The sequence below is a fragment of the Aquarana catesbeiana genome, linkage group LG09 (genome assembly GCF_042186555.1).
Source record: "Aquarana catesbeiana isolate 2022-GZ linkage group LG09, ASM4218655v1, whole genome shotgun sequence".
Taxonomy (NCBI): Eukaryota; Metazoa; Chordata; class Amphibia; order Anura; family Ranidae; genus Aquarana; species Aquarana catesbeiana.
This window is the reverse complement of record NC_133332.1, coordinates 4937918-4959941: the sequence shown is the minus strand read 5'-3', so window position 1 is coordinate 4959941 and position 22024 is coordinate 4937918. Positions and strand designations below refer to the sequence as shown.

General features: G+C 46.4%; 1 protein-coding gene across 1 annotated transcript in view; it reads left to right on the top strand.

The window, feature by feature from the left end:
• The window catches only part of LOC141107394 (sodium/hydrogen exchanger 2-like), a 92920-nt gene that overhangs the window by 50905 nt on the left and 19991 nt on the right, over nt 1-22024 (top strand). The window contains exons 6-8 of the mRNA XM_073598097.1: nt 8225-8314; nt 15191-15261; nt 18164-18325. Of these exons, the coding sequence (XP_073454198.1) occupies nt 8225-8314; nt 15191-15261; nt 18164-18325 (323 nt within the window). The remainder of the gene's footprint in view (nt 1-8224; nt 8315-15190; nt 15262-18163; nt 18326-22024) is intronic.

Here is a 22024-nt window from a genome sequence, read left to right as displayed (position 1 = left end):
TATGTTTGATCTTCGCAGCCTATTCTCCATATCTTCCACTCTTTCTGCTGTTTCCTTATGTTTTGTAGATATTTTATGCAAATCATGTGCTATGGGGGGTAATTCATCCTCCAAAGAGCTTACTCTTCCCTCCAAAGCAGTGGTTCTCTCCCTGAGCTTCTGCATATCCTGCCTTATATGCAACAGGCCCTCTTTCACACTTTTAATATCTGCTGACAGTTCAGTAATAGAAGAGCCATATGAATGCACTGCTGTAAGAATGTCCTGCAAGGAGGGTTCTGAGGAGTCCATATCAGAGTGTCTAGCTAGGTCAGATGTGGCAATAGGAGAGCTTGGTGTACTCACTGTGTCCCCCTGGGCCGCCGGCGCCATCTTGTCAGGTACATGTTGTTTAGCAGGGGTGGATTTCTCAGGAGAGCCATGCTTAGCAGAGTTTCCAGCGCTGGATGACTGTAGATAATGTCCGGTTTTTGCGCTGCTGTCGTGGGCATATTGACCCAGTTTAGCTGCTGCGGCGGCATAGGATCCCTTCCCCCCACGTTGCTGGAGCGGAGGTCCGCCATGTTGGGCCGCTCCGCCGGCGGGTTCGCTCTCCGGTTTATTTTTAGGCATCCCTGCTTTACCTTTCTGTTGACCGGGTGTCTTAGAGGGGGTAGCTCCACTCCGGGAGCGAAGTATGCGGTCTATTTCGGCGGTATATGCGGCTCTTTACAGGATTTGTAGTCCAGGATGCAGGAGCTGAAGTGAAGCACGTCTGCCTACATGAACGTCCAACAAGTCTAGGTGTCTCTAGTAAAGAGTACTGGTAATACTCCATCATACAAAGACATTGTAGACAATTGTTCTCTTCCAACCTTGTGGTAACAGTTTGGTGTAGACCCCTTTCTGTTCCACTACGACTGTGGCCCTGTGTACAAAGCCAGCTTCATAAAGACATGGTTTGACCAGTTTGGTGTTGAGGAACTTAAGTGTCCTGCACAGAACCCTGACCTCAACCCTTCTGAACTCCTTTGGGATGAATTGGACACTGATGCTAATTGGCATGAGATGGTTGCTTCCTAATGCCACTGCCCATGCACAGGGCACAAATTACCTCTTAATAGCCATTCAGTAGCCCGCACACTGCTCCAATGGCGATCTTCCTGCTGTGCAGTCTAGCACCTGCCATTGATTAGCCCGCAGCCCAAAGACAAGTGGCGGACACAGAATTCACAAATGCTGCATAGCCTACACTCGCTTGCCAAGATAGCGCTCAGTACCACAGTGGAGGATTCTGCCTCCAGACATTCAGAAAATTCCACGGACAGTCAGGACCTCTCCACTGACCATCTCCCAGGCAATTGGGCATAATCAGCCAACTTATTAACACAAGGAACATTGGGCAAAAGGAACTAGCTAAGGCCTCTATCATGTCTAAGCTCTGTCAGGAGATCCGAGATAGCCCATCATACCCCCTTGCTGGAGAGGAGGATGGATAATGGCACAACAGTTCTTGAGGACCATGAGCAAGATCCGAGAATTGATTAGGAAGACTTAGCCCCCCATGTGAGACCAACTGGAGAATTTAGAGAACAGAGCCTGGCATTGAAGATCTTCAGGGCTCAGTTTTGACCATATTTTTGGAACTAGCTCGTGAACTTCAAGTGGAGTGTCTTAAAAATACACAGGGTCCATAGGGCCCTTGCTCCCAAAGCAACAAGAGGTCTGCTGTGGGACGTTATCATGACACTATATTCTTTCCACACCAAGACCATCTTTTCTACAGGAGGCCCTAAAACGTATCTACCTTACAGTCCAAAGACCACACTTACAGCCTGTGCACAGATCTCCTTTAATCAACATTGCAGAAATGCCAACTAATCTTATGATCTGCAGGGACAATGTACTTCTGAGGGACCTCATCAAGCTTCAGTTATCAGATAATGGCAAAGATTTCCAGTTTCAAACATCTGAAGACCTCCATGCTTGTTTTAAGGAGCTTGACCTCCAGCTCCTTTTAAATCTTCTTCAGCACCATCTTCCAGCCAGTCTCCCCACAATGGATCCCAATAATTGCATAAATCTCCAGCTTCAGGCTCTGACATGACTGGGACTCCAAGTTTTTCATACCAAAGTGAATTGTCATGCAACGGTGTACTCTAGTGAAATTTGTGCAATTTTTTTTCCCCACAAATAGAGCTTTCTTTTGGTAGTATTTTTCACCACAGCAGTTTTTATATTTTGTGCTATAAACGAAAAGACTGAAATTAAAAAAATATATATATATATATTTTTTAGTTTCTGCTATAAAATATATCCAATAAAAATGTTTTTTAAAAATCTAATGTCTTTATAATGTATGTATTCTACTACATATTTAGGGGGTTGTAATATCCTGGTATGGAGGGGATAATATCCTGTTATGGGGATGGTAATATCCTGGTATGGGGGCGGTAATATCCTGTTATGGGGGTGGTAATATCCTGTTATAGGGGGGGAAATATCCTGTTAGGGGGGTTGGTAATATCCTGTTATGGGGGGGGGGTAATATCCTGTTAGGGGGGTGTTTCTCTGCAGCTGGGACTGGAGCACTTGTCAGGAAAGATGGAAAAATGGATGGGACAAAATACCGTCAAATTCTTGAGAAAAATCTGCTGCCCTCTGCTGGCAGAAAGTTTTCAATGGGAAGAAGGTTTCCCTTCCAAAGCACACAGCAACAATGAGCACACAGTGGTTGGAGGAGAAGGCGGGGAATGTCCACCAATGAGCACACAGTGGTTGGAGGAGAAGGCAGGGAATGTCCACCTATGAGGATACAGTGGTTGGAGGAGGAGGCGGGGAATGTCCACCAATGAGCACACAGTGGTTGGAGGAGAAGTTGGGGAATGTCCAACAATGAGCACAAAAGTGGTTGGAGGAGAAGGCAGGGAATGTCCACCAATGAACACACAGTGATTGGAGGAGGAGGCGGGGAATCTCCACCAATGAGCACACAGTGGTAGGAGGAGGAGGAAGGGAATCTCCACCAATGAGCACACAGTGGTGGGAGGAGAAGGAGGGGAATGTCCAACAATGAACACAAAAGTGGTTGGAGGAGAAGGCAGGGAATGTCCACCAATGAGCACCAAAGTGGTTGGAGGAGAAGGCGGGGAATGTCCACTAATGAGCACAAAAGTGGTTGGAGGAGAAGGCGGGGAATGTCCACCAATGAGCACAAAAGTGGTTGGAGGAGAAGGCGGGGAATGTCCACCAATGAGCACACAGTGGTTGTAGGAGAAGGCGGGAAATGTCCACCAATGAGCACACAGTGGTTTGAGGAGAAGGCGGGGAATGTCCATTAATGAGTACAGAGTGGTTGGAGGAGAAGGTGTGGAATGTCCACCAATGAGCACACAGTGGTTGGAGGAGGAGGCGGGGAATGTGGGGGGATTCTTTTCTATACACGCTGTATAAAAAAAAAAAAACAATGATGACAAGCCCTCCTCACTCTCTCAATTTCTCCTTCTTATTTTGTGTATATGTACTATAAACCTCTACATTTGAAGCACAGTAAACAAGTAGTATATGAATGGACCTCAGTGTAGACCTCAGACCAAACCCCATTAAGTAAAATGGAGGAACTCCCTCATAATCCCATATAGGATATGGATTTATATTGTGATAACTCCAAGTGTTCTGTAGTTGATACATTGAAGAAAGACGACACAATAAATCAAATGATCTCAACCACACTTGTATAAGATTCATTATTAGATGAATGATATATACTGACAACACCGCCATTTAGACTGTCGGGTATCATAACAGACAAGTGTGTCCAAAGGAGGAGGAATTTAGGTGCCGCCAAACATCACCAAGGTTAATCTTGGATCTTCATCCAAACAAGGCTTGTAGAAATTCAAATAACCAAATGGTGGAATCATTCAATTCTCTCTCACACTCTCATTAGGCGTTAGTAAGAAATGGTGCAGGAGTCCTATGTAGAAGAAAGCTTGGGTGATGTACAATAGCCAAGTCCATTACGCATGTCCAAGCAACGGCAATAAAGAACCGGCATCCGAAATCTGATAAATATATACTTAATAGTCCTAGGTCTGGGTCGTCCATGTCCAAGAGGGGAGCGGGCTTTCAAAGAAAGAAAGCCTGACCGGTTTCGCCTGTTAGAACCAGCTGCATCATAGGCTCTGGTTTAAAATTAGATATTCGAAAATAAATTGATATCTTGGAGTGTAGTCTTAAACCAGGTTTTCATGATAGTACTGTCTGGCCCTAAATTATCACACCAGGTGAGGGGAACTGTAATGCTTCTCAGATGTATCCTTTTTGCGAACTCCGACTGTGCAGACCACACCTGAATTTGTATACGCAGACCAGGCCTGAACATTTGTATGTTGATCCTTGCTAGATTGGAGCCACCTCTATGTATCCTGGAGGTAAACCTTTGTCAAATTCAACTCCCTCGCCTGCCCATGCACCAATGTTATATGCACATTATACCAACGGTGTATTGTAGCGCCCTCTAGTGTTGCTAGGTTGCTACAGCATTTAGGTTTTCTGTGGTGTAGGTAAATTTCAGGCCAAGCCTGTTTGTTTTGATCTGGGTTGGGAGTGACTCAGGCAGAGCTGGGTGACTCACAGGCAGCATCTCTGAGACCTCCCACTGCTTTGCAGAACATGCTGGAATCTTCTGGAAAGAAAGGAGAATAGGAGAGGTAGAGCTGCCGGGAGTATCCTGAGGAGCCCTCACCAATCCCCAACAGATGGGTTGGCAGGAGGCAGGCCTCCTCAAATACTCACGGTCAGCCCAGCTGGGGAGGAGTTGTTTGGGGTGGAAGCTGGAGATGGAGTGCTAGGCTGTCGTGGCCTTTGAGGGAGCTCCCCATTGTGGGGGGGGTGACCTTGGGCATGGGCTCGGGTGCGGACAGGGCCCTCTGAGAACACGTGAAGGCATCCTGGACAGGAGGCACGGGAGCAAGGAGAGGATAGAAGGAGAGCACAGGCAAAGTCTACAGGAAGGACAACAGGTCGCAGCCAGGAGGGCTGGTAAGTGATACACAGTCAGGAGGACTGGGAGGTACACCTGAGAGGACTGGGAGATTGCAGTCTGGGATGGATGCAGAGCCAGTGGAGTGGACTGTGGTGGCACAGCAAGTGGAGAGAGGCAGCTGCAGCCAGGAGGGCTGGCAGGGCCTGAAGAGGTGGTGCTGGGATCAGTAGCCACATGGGACAGCTAGCTTTGGGACTACCTTCATTCTTTTGCTACACCATAGGGGCCGCCGTCCCTGCCTGTAAAGGGAAATTGCTTTGGGCCTGGCTGAGCTAGTGTCAGGCCTGCATTTCAGTGCTAGCTAAATGGCCACCATTATTTTCCAGCACTCCTTAACCTTCTCGGGCATGGAGTTCACCAGAGCTTCACAGGTTGTCACTGGAGTCCTCTTCCCCTCCTCCATGATGACATCACGGAGCTGGTGGATGTTAGAGACCTTGTGCTCCTCCACCTTCCGTTTGAGGATGCCCCACAGATGCTCAATAGGGTTTAGGTCTGGAGACATGCTTGGCCAGTCCATCACCTGCTGCTCAACTTCAGGGTCTTGGCAATCTTATTATAACCTAGGCCATCTTTATGTAGAGCAACAATTCTTTTTTTCAGATCCTCAGAGAGTTCTTTGCCATGAGGTGCCATGTTGGACTTCCAGTGACCAGTATGAGAGAGTGAGAGCGATAACACCAAATTTAACACACCTGCTCCCCATTCACACCTGAGAGATTGTAACACTAAAGAGTCACATGACACGGGGGCTAATTGGGCCCAATTTGGAGATTTTCACTTAGGGGTGTACTGACTTTTGTTGCCAGCGGTTTAGACATTAATGGCTGTGTGTTGAGTTATTTTGAGGGGACAGCAAATTTACACTGTTATACAAGCTGTACACTCACTACTTTACATTGTAGACAAGTGTCATTTCTTCAGTGTTGTCACATGAAAAGATAGAAGAAAAGATTTACACAAATGTAAGGAGTGTACTCACTTTTGTGAGATACTGTATGTAGTAGGTGAGGTTGAAAAAAGACACAAGTCCATCAAGTCCACCCTATGTGTGTGATTATATGTCAGTATTACATTGTATATCCCTGTATGTTGCGGTCATTCAGGTGATTATCTAATAGTTTCTTGAAACTATCGATGCCCCCCGCTGAGACCACCGCCTGTGGAAGGGAATTCCACATCCTAACTGCTCTTATAGTAAAGAACTGTCTACATAGTTTAAGGTTAAACCTCTTTTCTTCTAATTGTAATGAGTGGCCACGAGTCTTGTTAAATTCCCTTCCGTAAAAAAGTTCTACCCCTATTGTGGGGTCACCAGTACGGTATTTGTAAATTGAAATCATATCCCCTCTCAAGCGTCTCTTCTCCAGAGAGAATAAGTTCAGTCCAGAGAGAATATAAATATATATATATATAAATACACAGTCAGGTCCATAAATATTGGGACATCGACACAATTCTAATCTTTTTGGCTCTATACACCACCACAATGGATTTGAAATGAAACAAACAATACTTTTTAATACTTGGTTGCAAATCACATAGACCTCACCAGACGTTGGGTTTCATCCCTGGTGATGCTCTGCCAGGCCTCTACTGCAACTGTCTTCAGTTCCTGCTTGTTCTTGGGGCATTTTCCCTTCAGTTTTGTCTTCAGCAAGTGAAATGCATGCTCAATCGGATTCAGGTCAGGTGATTGACTTGGCCATTGCATAACATTCCACTTCTTTCCCTTAAAAAACTCTTTGGTTGCTTTCGCAGTATGCTTCAGGTCATTGTCCATCTGCACTGTGAAGCTCCGTCCAATGAGTTCTGAAGCATTTTGCTGAATATGAGCAGATAATATTGCCCGAAACACTTCAGAATTCATCCTGCTGCTTTTATCATCAGTCACATCATCAATAAATACAAGAGAACCAGTTCCATTGGCAGCCATACATGCCCACGCCATGACACTACCACCACCATGCTTCACTGATGAGGTGGTAGGCTTTGAATCATGAGCAGTTCCTTTCCTTCTCCATACTCTTCTCTTCCCATCACTCTGGTACAAGTTGATCTTGGTCTCATCTGTCCATAGGATGTTGTTCCAGAACTGTGAAGGCTTTTTTAGATGTTGTTTGGCAAACTCTAATCTGGCCTTCCTGTTTTTGAGGCTCACCAATGGTTTACATCTTGTGGTGAACCCTCTGTATTCACTCTGGTGAAGTCTTCTCTTGATTGTTGACTTTGACACACATACACCTACCTCCTGGAGAGTGTTCTTGATCTGGACAACTGTTGTGAAGGGTGTTTTCTTCACCAGGGAAAGAATTCTTCGGTCATCCACCACAGTTCTTTTCCGTGGTCTTCCGGGTCTTTTGGTGTTGCTGAGCTCACCGGTGCGTTCTTTCTTTTTAAGGATGTTCCAAACAGTTGATTTGGCCACACCTAATGTTTTTGCTATCTCTCTGATGGGTTTGTTTTGTTTTTTCAGCCTAATGATGGCTTGCTTCACTGATAGTGACAACTCTTTGGATCTCATATTGAGAGCTGACAGCCACAGATTCCAAATGCCAATAGCACACTTGAAATGAACTCTGGACCTTTTATCTGCTCCTTGTAAATGGGATAATGAGGGAATAACACACAGCTTGCCATGGAACAGCTGAGCAGCCAATTGTCCCATTACTTTTGGTCCCTTAAAAAGTGGGAGGCACATATACAAACTGTTGTAATTCCTACACCGTTCACCTGATTTGGATGTAAATATCCTCAAATTAAAGCTGAAAGTCTGCAGTAAAAGCACATCGTGTTTGTTTCATTTCAAATCTATTGTGAGGGTGTATAGAGCCAAAAAGAATTAGAATTTTGACCATGTCCCAATATTTATGGACCTGACTATATATATATATATTACATATATATAGAGAGAGAGAAGAGAGAGAGAGATTATATATTTGAGCAGACAAGTATTTTTTGAGGAACACAGATATATGGGCCTCTATCTCCATGGCTAAAAGGCTTTAAACCTCTGGACACCTTTGCATACTCACAAGAGTCTATGGGCCCCTCATCATTGTGCCTCGGGTTCCATGAAGCTGGTGCAGAAATGGGGAGTTTAAAAGCAATGACTCTGTGGGATGGAGCAATGTGTCTATAGTGTAACAGAGATCTTGACTCCATCTCCAACATCTTCTCTTTCTGTGCCTTGTGTAGGGAATGACCATCCGACCTCTGGTGGAGTTACTGGATGTGAAGAGGAAGAACGAACACCTCTCCACCGTCAGTGAACAGGTGAACATTCGGGTAAGGAATGCGGACATTTCTAACACTTGTTTCTGTAATGTTTGTATTTTTTAATTTAATATGCTGGGGACGGGTTTTGCTGCATATTAGTACCAGATCATGGTCCTCAGGAACCCCCCCCCCCCAACCAGGAGGTGAGCAAGCCTGGGTCCAATAGCAGATACAGCAGATTGGGATCAAGCAGAAGCGTAGTAGAGAAACAAGTGAAAGGTCGGTAACAAGTGGTAGCGAAGATACAGATGGCAGCAACAGTGACAAGAGCGAGGCATTGGCTGGAGAGAGAGAGAGTACAATCATCTACAAAATGGGAAGTGCAAAGGCATGGCTTAAATAGGAAGTTCATGGGAGGAGAAAAGGGTACAAGGCTCACCAGAAAAAAGGTTCAAGGTAGGATCATTAAAGGGACCGTCCAGGGAGCTCATCAAGAAGAGACAGCAGAAGTCGCAGGTTCAGATCTGGGCCCCCCGACACAGAATGAAAACACCTTCAAGCAGTTTATTTAAAGGGATTTTATATTTTGAATGGGACAATTTTAAGCTTTCTCAAAGAGCTGCTCCCCACTGAAGCATGTCTCCAGACCTAAACCCTATTGATCATCTGTGGGACATCCTCAAACGGAAGGTGGAGGAGCGCAAGGTCTCTAACATCCGTGATGTCATCATGGAGGAGGGGAAGAGGACTCCAGTGACAACCTGTGAAGCTCTGGTGACCTCCATGCCCAAGAGGGTTAAGGCAGTGCTGGAAAATAATGGTGGCCACGCAGAATATTAACACTTTGAGCCCAATTTGGACATTTTCACTTAGGGGTGTACTCACTTTTGTTGCCAGCGGTTTAGACATTAATGGCTGTGTGTTGAGTTATTTTGAGGGGACAGCAAATTTACACTGTTATACAAGCTGTACACTCACTACTTTACATTGTAGACAAGTGTCATTTCTTCAGTGTTGTCACATGAAAAGATAGAAGAAAAGATTTACACAAATGTCACTGAGGGGTGTACTCACTTATGTGAGGTACTGTATATGTGATCCAATGCACAGCTGCCGCCCTGTTGCAGTAAAACAAATGGTTAGGGCAGTTAGCAAATGGTTAATTGGTGGCAAATGTAGGGACATTTGCCACCAATTCCTATCCATGGAATCAGAATCTGGTGTTCTAGATTAGGAGCCAATGATTAGAACCTCCTTGGGGAGTATACAGGTAGAACACATTCATATCTCAGATATGTACAGTACAGTCTGGTGTCCTTGCTAATGACGTGTGGGGTCATCATACCAAGATCAACGCAACTCTCTAAGGCCCCAGAAAGATAGTTGTAGACACCTATGAGTCCGGCCAGGGACTTAAAAACACCACCTAATGATTTTAAATGATTCATTCCATTGTAGGAAAAGTAATCTACAAGTGGTGTAGATTTCAAACAACTGCTACTCTGTCCAGTACTGGCCAGCCCAGCAATTTCAGCCCAAGAGTTGACCATCTGATGCTAAAAGACATCTCCAAGCAATATTTAATTGCTGGGTGTTCAGGTAACAGTTGAGGTAAAAGTGCCCACATTTACAGTCAGAAAGAGATTGCACCAATTTCCCCTGCATGGGAGGTGTGCCAGGAAAAAAGCATTAGGCCCCTTTCACACATTCATTTCATCAGTTCAGTCACATCAAAAAGATGCGGTACCAGCTGATTGGAGAAAAGCCAATGTAGCACCAATATTTAAAAAGGGCCCAAAATACATCCCTGGGAATTACAGATCAGTTAGCCTAACATCAATAGTATGTAAACTCTTGGAGGGGATGATAAGGGACTATATACAAGATTTTAGTAATAAGAATGATATCATTAGCAGTAATCAGCATGGATTCATGAAGAATCGCTCTTGCCAAACCAATCTATTAACCTTCTATGAGGAGTTGAGTTGCCATCTAGATAAAGGAAGGCCCGTAGACGTGGTGTATCTGGATTTTACAAAAGCATTTGACACAGTTCCCCATAAACGTTTACTGTACAAAATAAGTTCCGTTGGCATGGACCATAGGGTGAGTGCATGGATTGAAAACTGGCTACAAGGGCGAGTTCAGAGGGTGGTGATAAATGGGCAGTACTCGGAATGGTCAGGGGTGGGTAGTGGGGTCCCCCAGGGTTCTGTGCTGGGACCAATCCTATTTAATTTGTTCATAAACGACCTGGAGGATGGGATAAACAGTTCAATCTCTGTATTTGCAGATGATACTAAGCTAAGCAGGGCAATAACTTCTCCGCAGGATGTGGAAATCTTGCAAAAAGATCTGAACAAATGAATGGGGGAGGGGCGACTACATGGCAAATGAGGTTCAATGTAGAAAAATGTAAAATAATGCATTTGGGTGGCAAAAATATGAATGCAATCTATAGACTGGGGGGAGAACCTCTGGGGGAATCTAGGATGGAAAAGGACCTGGGGGTCCTAGTAGATGATAGGCTCAGCAATGGCATGCAATGCCAAGCTACTGCTAACAAAGCAAACAGAATATTGGCATTAAAAGGGGATCAACTCCAGAGATAAAACGATAATTCTCCCGCTCTACAAGACTCTGGTCCGGCCGCACCTGGAGTATGCTGTCCAGTTCTGGGCACCAGTCCTCAGGAAGGATGTACTGGAAATGGAGCGAGTACAAAGAAGGGCAACAAGCTAATAAAGGGTCTGGAGGATCTTAGTTATGAGGAAAGGTTGTGAGCTCTGAACTTATTCTCTCTGGAGAAGAGACGCTTGAGAGGGGATATGATTTCAAATACCGTACTGGTGACCCTACAATAGGGAGAAAACTTGTTGCTTGTCTTCAGCAAACTGTTTGTGGACTTTCTTGTGTATCATCTTTAGAAGAGGCTTCCTTCTGGGCTGACAGCCATGCAGACCAATTTGATGCAGTGTGCGGCGTATGGTCTGAGCACTGACAGGCTGACCCCCCCCACCCCTACAACCTCTGCAGCAATGCTGGCAGCACTCATACGTCTATTTCCCAAAGACAACCTCTGGATATGACGCTGATCACGTGACCTCAACTTCTGTGGTGGACCATGGCGAGGCCTGTTCTGAGTGGAACCTGTCCTGTTATACCGCTGTATGGTCTTGGCCACCGTGCTGCAGCTCAGTCTCAGGGTCTTGGCAATCTTCTTATATCCTAGGCCATCTTTATGTAGAGCAACAATTCTTTTTTCCAGATCCTCAGAGAGTTCTTTGCCATGAGGTGCCATGTTGTACTTCCAGTGACCAGTATGAGAGAGTGAGAGCGATAACACCAAATTTAACACACCTGCTCCCCATTCACACCTGAGACCTTGTAACACTAACGAGTCACATGACACCGGGGGAGGGAAAATGGCTGATTGGGGCAAATTTGGAGATTTTCACTTAGGGGTGTACTGACTTTTGTTGCCAGCGGTTTAGACATTAATGGCTGTGTGTTGAGTTATTTTGAGGGGACAGCAAATTTACACTGTTATACAAGCTGTACACTCACTACTTTACATTGTAGACAAGTGTCATTTCTTCAGTGTTGTCACATGAAAAGATAGAAGAAAAGATTTACACAAATGTGACTGAGGGGTGTACTTACTTTTGTGAGATACTGTACATGTCTTCACAATAAAGGATAACTATTGTTAGATGACATTCCAAGTGCCGGCCTCTCCTCTTGTGATCCGTGTTATCTGAGGCTTCGGCAGCCTGCAGGTCTGAGCGCCGGGCGGAGCTGGGATGTGAGAAGGTGGACGCGCCCACACACCTGTATTCACGTATTGAACACCCCTGGCACGCGGTTGTGGCGTGGTCCATTTATTTCAGTGGGTCAATTTGAAGGAAGGTGCTGCCTGTCAAACACCTCATGAAGACATCTGCGGCTATGTGAACTCACCCCTCTGGCCACCATATTTGCAAAAATGAGGATCAGCCGCCTGCTTTTACTGCCCCTCCACCACCAGTGTGAACTTTTAATTTTAAAATTCATCACCAAATAAAGCCTCCATTTCATGTTTTTTTTGTAGCCGATCACCACCCTTCCCCCTCCCAATATCTGCTCATCTGCAGAGAGAGGCCAGCACTACGTTTCAGGGAGTTTCTCATTCCGTATCGCAATCCACCCGGCAGGGAATCATTTCTCTCTGTCTGGGCGAGCGGATTAAATCTTCATTCTTATCGAAGCGAAATGGAATTTACGCTATTAAATGGCCGACCCATAACTTCCCCGGACTCTGGTCACCTCCCTCCCAGAATGAGAAAATCCAATGAGGGAGATCAAAATAATCAATCAGGATGAGGGGGCATTATATATATCGTGTCATCAACGGCCGCGGGGAACCACTCCAGAGCCTCGCCGGGGTGTGTTTAGTAACTAATCGGTTATGACGCAAATACCGGCCATGGGAACCCTGATCCCGATCTGTATATAGGAAGGAACCCACCTCTGGATCCCACACAAATCTATATAGGAAGAGCTCCACCCAGCATGGGGTGCTCCAGTTTTAGGTGGAGTCCGGAGTCCAGATACTTCTTATGTCTCTGCAGCAGTGACGCCTCCTCATCCTTTTCTGATCACCCCCATAGTATGTAGTGTCCCCCCAACTTCAGTCCTGTTCTTCCTGATGGAACAGAGCTATGGATAAAAAACTATCCCCCTAATTTGAAAGGTGTACAGACCCGGGAACTCAGCACAGGGATGGTGAGAACCCCTCATAATGGGCACAGCGGGTGTACAGACCCGAGAACTCAGCACAGGGATGGTGGGAACCCCTCATAATGGGCACAGCAGGTGTACAGACCCGGGAACTCAGCACAGGGATGGTGGGAACCCCTCATAATGGGCACAGTGGGTGTACAGACCCAGGAACTCAGCACAGGGATGGTGGGAACCTTTCATAATGGGCACAGCGGGTGTACAGACCCGGGAACTCAGCACAGGGATGATGGGAACCCCTCATAATGGGCACAGCGGGTGTACAGACCCGGGAACTCAGCACAGGGATGGTGGGAACCCCTCATAATGGGCACAGCGGGTGTACAGACCCGGGAACTCAGCACAGGGATGATGGGAACCCCTCATAATGGGCACAGCGGGTGTACAGACCCGGGAACTCAGCACAGGGATGGTGGGAACCCCTCATAATGGGCACAGCGGGTGTACAGACCCGGGAACTCAGCACAGGGATGGTGGGAACCCCTCATAATGGGCACAGCGGGTGTACAGACCCGGGAACTCAGCACAGAGATGGTGGGAACCCCTCATAATGGGCACAGCGGGAGTACAGACCCGGGAACTCAGCACAGGGATGGTGAGAACCCCTCATAATGGGCACAGCGGGTGTACAGACCCAGGAACTCAGCACAGGGATGGTGGGAACCCCTCATAATGGGCACAGCGGGTGTACAGACCCGGGAACTCAGCACAGGGATGGTGGGAACCCCTCATAATGGGCACAGCGGGTGTACAGACCCGGGAACTCAGCACAGGGATGGTGGGAACCCCTCATAATGGGCACAGCGGGTGTACAGACCCGGGAACTCAGCACAGGGATGGTGGGAACCCCTCATAATGGGCACAGCGGGTGTACAGACCCGGGAACTCAGCACAGGGATGGTGGGAACCTTTCATAATGGGCACAGCGGGTGTACAGACCCGGGAACTCAGCACAGGGATGATGGGAACCCCTCATAATGGGCACAGCGGGTGTACAGACCCGGGAACTCAGCACAGGGATGGTGGGAACCCCTCATAATGGGCACAGCGGGTGTACAGACCCGGGAACTCAGCACAGGGATGGTGGGAACCCCTCATAATGGGCACAGCGGGTGTACAGACCCGGGAACTCAGCACAGGGATGGTGGGAACCCCTCCTAATGGGCACAGCGGGTGTACAGACCCGGGAACTCAGCACAGGGATGATGGGAACCCCTCATAATGGGCACAGCGGGTGTACAGACCCGGGAACTCAGCACAGGGATGGTGGGAACCCCTCATAATGGGCACAGCGGGTGTACAGACCCGGGAACTCAGCACAGGGATGGTGGGAACCCCTCATAATGGGCACAGCGGGTGTACAGACCCGGGAACTCAGCACAGGGATGGTGGGAACCCCTCATAATGGGCACAGCGGGAGTACAGACCCGGGAACTCAGCACAGGGATGGTGGGAACCCCTCATAATGGGCACAGCGGGTGTACAGACCCGGGAACTCAGCACAGGGATGGTGGGAACCCCTCATAATGGGCACAGCGGGTGTACAGACCCGGGAACTCAGTACAGGGATGGTGGGAACCCCTCATAATGGGCACAGCGGGAGTACAGACCCGGGAACTCAGCACAGGGATGGTGGGAACCCCTCCTAATGGGCACAGCGGGTGTACAGACCCGGGAATTCAGCACAGGGATGGTGGGAACCCCTCATAATGGGCACAGCGGGTGTACAGACCCAGGAACTCAGCACAGGGATGGTGAGAACCCCTCATAATGGGCACAGCAGGTGTACAGACCCGGGAACTCAGCACAGGGATGGTGGGAACCCCTCATAATGGGCACAGCGGGTGTACAGACCCGGGAACTCAGCACAGGGATGATGGGAACCCCTCATAATGGGCACAGCGGGTGTACAGACCCGGGAACTCAGCACAGGGATGATGGGAACCCCTCATAATGGGCACAGCGGGTGTACAGACCCGGGAACTCAGCACAGGGATGGTGGGAACCCCTCATAATGGGCACAGCGGGTGTACAGACCTGAGAACAAACTAAATAAGATTTTATTTAAGAAGAGACTCTGATGCTGGTGTTAGCTGAGAGCAATCATCTCAAATAATTCTCTGCTCTGACTGATGATTCCTCTTCTCCTTTATATTTGTACTTCAGCTTCTGGACCATGTGGTGGCCGGGATGGAGGACGTTTGTGGGCACTGGGGACAGTTCTACTGGAAGGACAAGTATTTATCCACTTTTAGAATAAATGTCTAACATTTGTCCATGAAAAGTCCATCAAGACTAATTTTTTTATGTATTCATGTAAGAAATGCTCAGTGTGTCTGCAGTTCTGACCTAAGACACTGTGCTGCCGGGTCCAAGAATAAAGTGCCCCCCCAAAAAAAAAAAAAAAATCACGCCCACCAAAAGGCCCCCACATCCATTATTTTATATCATGATAAATAAAACTAAAATTACATTTATCAGGAGGTCTGATTTACATGCAACAGCACCCTGTCTACATGCAAAATTATATGACAAACCATTATGTTCAATTCTAAGGGGTGGGCTAGGGCAGTATAGGGACAGGCTAGGGCAGTATATAGACAGGCTGGGGTAGTATAGGGACAGGCTAGGGTAGTATATAGACAGGCTAGGGCAGTATATGGACAGGCTAGGGCAGTATATGGACAGGCTAGGGCAGTATAGGGACAGGCTAGGGCAGTATATGGACAGGCTGGGGTAGTATATGGACAGGCTAGGGCAGTATATAGACAGGCTAGGGCAGTATATAGACAGGCTAGGGCAGTATATAGACAGGCTAGGGTAGTTTATAGACAGGCTAGGGCAGTATATAGACAGGCTAGGGCAGTATATAGACAGGTTAGGGCAGTATATAGACAGGCTAGGACAGTATATAGACAGGTTAGGGCAGTATATAGACAGGCTAGGGCAGTATATAGACAGGCTAGGGTAGTATATGGACAGGTTAGGGCAGTATATAGACAGGCTAGGGTAGTTTATAGACAGGCTAGGGCAGTATATAGACAGGCTAGGGCAGTATATAGACAGGTTAGGGCAGTATATAGACAGGCTAGGGCAGTATATAGACAGGTTAGGGCAGTATATAGACAGGCTAGGGCAGTATATAGACAGGTTAGGGCAGTATATAGACAGGCTAGGACAGTATGGGGTTGGGCTAGGACAGTATAGGGGTAGGCTAGGGTAGTATATGGACAGACTAGGGCAGTATATAGACAGGCTAGGGTAGTATATGGAAAGGCTAGGGCAGTATAGGGACGGACTAGGGCGGTATTTAGACAGGCTAGGGTAGTATATAGTAGACATGTGCACACTGAAATATTTCGTTTCGGAATTTCGTTTTCATCCGAAAAATAAATTTATTTAGTTACTACCGAAATTCGTTTTTATTTATTTAGTTTTTCGTTAAAAATTGCATTCGTCCGAAAATCCAAATTAAGGTCGAATCTGTCATTGAAGGCTTATGGTTTCTGCCGAATGTTCAAAGATTCGACGGAGCAGCTAAACTGTACGACGCCGTATAGTTTACCTGCTCCGTCGAATCTTCTTAGAACTTTCAACACACAACATAAGCCAAAGTACGTGTGTACTTAGTTCTAGCTATTTTACTGCTCCTCCTCTTTGGTTACAATCAGCCAATAACATTCATCATCATCATTATTTTTATTTATCTTTTCTCCCCTACGTCGAATCTTTTCTCTCTATGTCAAATCTTTTCTCTCTATGTATAATAATCTTGGACTAATAGAGTTAAGGTTAGGCACATTCGACCACAGGTTTGATGGACACAGATTGTTATTGTCATCATCATGTCGAATCTCCTATTTATATCCAACTGTTGTAGCAACGAAAAGGAAAATAAAGCATTTGTTTATGTTGGATCTTTCGTTTTTCGGATTCTGCAATTTCGTTATCGTTTGTTAAAACAATAACGAAAATACCTGAAATTTGGACGAAAATGCATTCGGACGAAAACGAATGCACATGTCTAGTACATAGACAGGCTAGGGTAGTATACGGATAGGCTAGTGTAGTATATGGACAGGCTAGGGTAGTATACGGATAGGCTAGTGTAGTATATGGACAGGCTAGGGTAGTATATGGACAGACTAGGACATTATGAGGTTGGACTAGGGCAGTATAGGAGTGGGCTAGGGCAGTATATGGACATGCTAGGGTAGTATATAGACAGGCTAGGGCAGTATATAGACAGGCTAGGGCAGTATAGGGGTGGGCTAGGGCAGTATATAGACAGGCTAGGACAGTATGGGGTTGGGCTAGGGCAGTATAGGGGTGGGCTATGGTAGTATATGGACAGGCAATGTGTGTGACGTTGTTTATCTGGAGCAGCCAACAAGGGACCCAGAGAAATGGTGACAGCCAGATACACCAGAAATGTTACCAAAATCCAACATGGTGGGGGGTAGGTTGATGTCAGTCAGGTGCCCTGTAGGTGTCACTGGAATGATGTACACACTGTGCACCTATCCAGCTCAATTCAGTGACACTAATATTGTTACCTGTAGGTGGGAGCCAGGTGCACTGTATATATCACTGGAATGGTAGATGGGTGGGAGCCAGGTGCACTGTATATATCACTGGAATGGTGTGTAGACTCTGCAGACCTGTCTTTTAAGCCCCTCCCAATTGGTCCACACCCAATGCTTGGTGCACCATTCTTAGCTCCACCCCTTCTCCTCCCCCAGTCTCAGGAATTCCAGTTTGCAGAACAACGGCATCTGGTGATTGGGAGCCTGGCGACATCCCAGCAAAGTGATTGGACTGCGGTCACTGTTGGGATTCTGGGAATGGGGCAGACTAGTGCGCCTCAGGAGGGAAAGAGAGAAAGAAAAATAGAAAAGGGGGTGGATTTGGATGACCTGAAGATGTGCATTGAGTCTAACTGGTCAGTTTAATCATGCATTAGGGAATGTTTCAGGGGATGCCAAAGTGCAGCACAAAACATGCCCAAAGGTGTGAATCCCACCCATTGACACCATCCCCCTCCATTACTTGCGATGTCGGGTACAGTTTGTGCCCCAGGTGGTGTTCCCGGCTATGTGACCCCTCCCCCCCTAACGCTCTGTCTTATGCTCCGCCCAGGTTCGAATATTTCAACAATAAATATCTGGGGAGGATTCTGCTGCGAGAGAACCAGCCCAAGTCCAGCATCGTCCTCCTCTACGAGAAGCTGGAGAAGAAGCACGCCATCGAGCTGGCCGAAGCCGGACAACTGGCGGAACTCTCCGCCCTCTCTGCCCAGCGGTGAGTACCGTCCATCGGCCACCTACCTCCAATGTGACATAGTCTGCTGTCCGTCCATCGGCCACCTACCTCCAATGTGACATTGTCTGCTGTCTGTCCATCGGCCACCTACCTCCAATGTGACATTGTCTGCTGTCTGTCCATCGGCCACCTACCTCCAATGTGACATTGTCTGCTGTCTGTCCATCGGCCACCTACCCCCAATGTGACATTGTCTGCTGTCTGTCCATCGGCCACCTACCTCCAATGTGACATTGTCTGCTGTCCGTCCATCGGCCACCTACCTCCAATGTGACATTGTCTGCTGTCTGTCCATCGGCCACCTACCTCCAATGTGACATTGTCTGCTGTCTGTCCATCGGCCACCTACCCCCAATGTGACATTGTCTGCTGTCTGTCCATCGGCCACCTACCTCCAATGTGACATTGTCTGCTGTCTGTCCATCGGCCACCTACCCCCAATGTGACATTGTCTGCTGTCTGTCCATCGGCCACCTACCTCCAATGTGACATTGTCTGCTGTCTGTCCATCGGCCACCTACCTCCAATGTGACATTGTCTGCTGTCTGTCCATCGGCCACCTACCCCCAATGTGACATTGTCTGCTGTCTGTCCATCGGCCACCTACCTCCAATGTGAGATTGTCTGCTGTCTGTCCATCGGCCACCTACCCCCAATGTGACATTGTCTGCTGTCTGTCCATCGGCCACCTACCTCCAATGTGACATTGTCTGCTGTCTGTCCCCAGAGGTGAGCCGCCCTCCCCCCGCACTGCCAGTCCCCGCATCTCCCATCATCCCCTCCCCCAGTATAATTCATCACATATGATATTTTGGTGCCGGGCTGAAGGACACATTATCAATACATTCAGGGCTCGCCATAAGTATCTTACCCATAGTTAGACATGTGCAATTCGTTTAGTTCCAGATTTGTTTTTTAACAAATTTTGACAAATTAGTTAATTCCGAAATTTCCAAATTTACGAAAATTAGAAATTTCGGAAATCCGGAAATTCAAAATTTCGGAACTTTGAAAATTCGGAATTTCGGAAATTGGAAAATTTGAACATTTCGGAAATTCAGGAATTCAAAAATTCAAATTCAGAAATTCGGGAGTTCGGAGGTTCGAAATTTCGAAAATTCGAAATGAGGAAATTCAAAAATTTGGAAATTCGGAATTTCGGAAATTTGAAAATTTGAAAATCCGAAAATAAGAAGTAAATCTGAAAATTCAAAAGAATGAAAATCCAAAACTTTGACAACTCGAAAATCTGAAATAACTAACTAATAATAACTATTAAATTATAGGCATTGGAATTCCCCTTCAAGTTTGGCTGTTAGTGAATGCAATGAGTGCAAATTTATCCAAAGTCACGAATTATCTGAAATAATGAATGCCGCATCTAAAGGAATGGAATGTACCGATCTAATAATAATAAACAACAATAATAATAATAATAATAAAACCTTTTTTATTATTAATTTGTTCCATTCCATTTCTTTAGATGCGGCATTCGTTATTTCGGATAAATTCGTATTCGTTACGTTCACTAACAGCCAAATTTGAAAGGAAATTCCAATACCTGTAATTTAATAGTTAGTTATTATTAGTTAGTTATTATTTCGAATTTTACTGATTTTCTTTTTTTTCAAATTTTCGGATTTTCGAATTTCCGAATTTTCAAATTCTGAAAATTTGGAAATTCGGAATTTGAAAATTCGGAATTTGAAAATTCGGAAATTTGAAATTCGGAAATTTGAAAATTCGGAAATTCAAAAATCCGAATTTTCAAATTTCCGAAAAAAGCAAAAAAAACGAATGAAACGAAAACAAACACATTTTTTGTCAGTGCACATGTCTACCCATAGTTCTGAGCAGTATAATGCCGGCTTAAGGTCATTGCGCTTAAAGTGATACTAAACACACGCTGTATAATGTACATTCTCCCTTTTATTTCTGTCTATGGGGGTGACGGCGCTGTAATTATTTTAATTTAAAACAAAAAATCGAAGTACCTTTTTTCCTATTGGATATCCATCTGTCACATGACCTGGCTCTCTCCCAGCCTGTCTGCAGGAAAAAAAAGCAGGAGGAGCTTCTAGTCACATGTTAAAAATAAAACAAAACAAAAAAAAAAACAAAAAAACAGCATTTAGAAAAAGTAATGTAGCACCCGGATGTTCAGGCAGGGTGGCTATTAAATTTATTTGCGAAGCGATAGTTGCCTTGGCCAATTGTTAGGAGGTCAATTGACTTCGTTCTAATTCTGGAATTGCTGCACTTCTCTTATCTGTCACTAGATGGCCGGGTATCTGGTGACAATAGATAAGACAAGGGCATTGCAAGGACAGATTATGAATGGATGGGGTGTCTCCGCCAATGGGCAGGGATTTTCTTGGGTCCCTTGGCCTGCTGGGAGAGCCTATATGTTTGGGTGAGGTCAGGTGATCGGGGTTCTGTGCCACCTGGACGGCTGCCTGAGTGGACGTGTGTTGTATTTCCCCGGGCTGCTAGGCCAGAGCCTGAGGCCTATCCTGGGGACATCTGGCTGCTAGGCTGTCTGAAGGCCTATCCAGAAGCAAGAGAGCAGCGTAGGGTTGGGATTGCGGCTTGCAGTCCAACCAGAAGTGATGGTTCTGCTGGCCGGAGAACCTGCTGTGGTTGGAGGTAGAGGGGAAGCTGTCCCCACTAAGGGACCATCCACCTTATTAGCGGAGACCACTGTGAGTAGCTGAAGCAAGTACCGGAGCAACATTCTCACCAACCAGGGACGGTGAAGAATTGGGACTCTTCAGGCGGTGCCAAGCCAGGGACCCAACCAACGGAGGTGACGCTTGCAGAGCAGCCTTGTGTGCCAATCCAGGGGTGGAGCATGCCAGTGGGGTGAAGCTTGAGAAGTATCTGTGAGTGCCAAGCTCGGGACCCAGCAGAGAGGTGGGGGTGACGCTTGAGGAAGATACTGAGTGAGAAGATTGAAGGAGCTCAGGGGATCCAATGGCAGTGGATCAGTAAGTCTAAGTGATAGACTGGGAGGTCAGCTGAGTGAAGATCTACAATAACAAAATATATATATGTTATATACAACAAAATATATATGAAAAACAAATTTCTTTCTCAGTTTAGGCCGATACGTATTCTTCTACATATTTTTGGTAATATATAAATAAATAAGCGTATATTGATTGGTTTGCGCAAAATTTAAAGCGTCTACAAAATAGGGGATAGATTTATGACATTCTTCTTATTAATTTTTTTGTTAGTAATGGTGGCGATCTGCGATTTTTTTTTTAATCCGGACTGCAACTATATGGCGGACACATTGGACACTTTTGACACTATTTTGGGGCCATTGTCATTTATACAGCGATCAGTGCTATAAAAATGCACTGATTACTGTGTAAATGACACTGGCAGGGAAGCGGTTAAACACTAGGGGGCGATCAAGGGGTTAAGTGTGTCCTAGGGAGTGATTCTAACTGTGGGGGATGGGCTACCACTGACATGACAGCGATCACTGCTTCCGATGACAGGGAGCAGTGGATCTCTGTCATGTCACTAGGCAGAACAGGGAAATGTCTTGTTTACAAAGGCATCTCCCCGTTCTTCCTCTCCTCACCGCAATCGCGGGCCGCTGGCGAACAGCGAGTTCCTGGGACCTGCGGGCACGCTCCCGACATTGATGAGCGAGTTTGGGGTGGA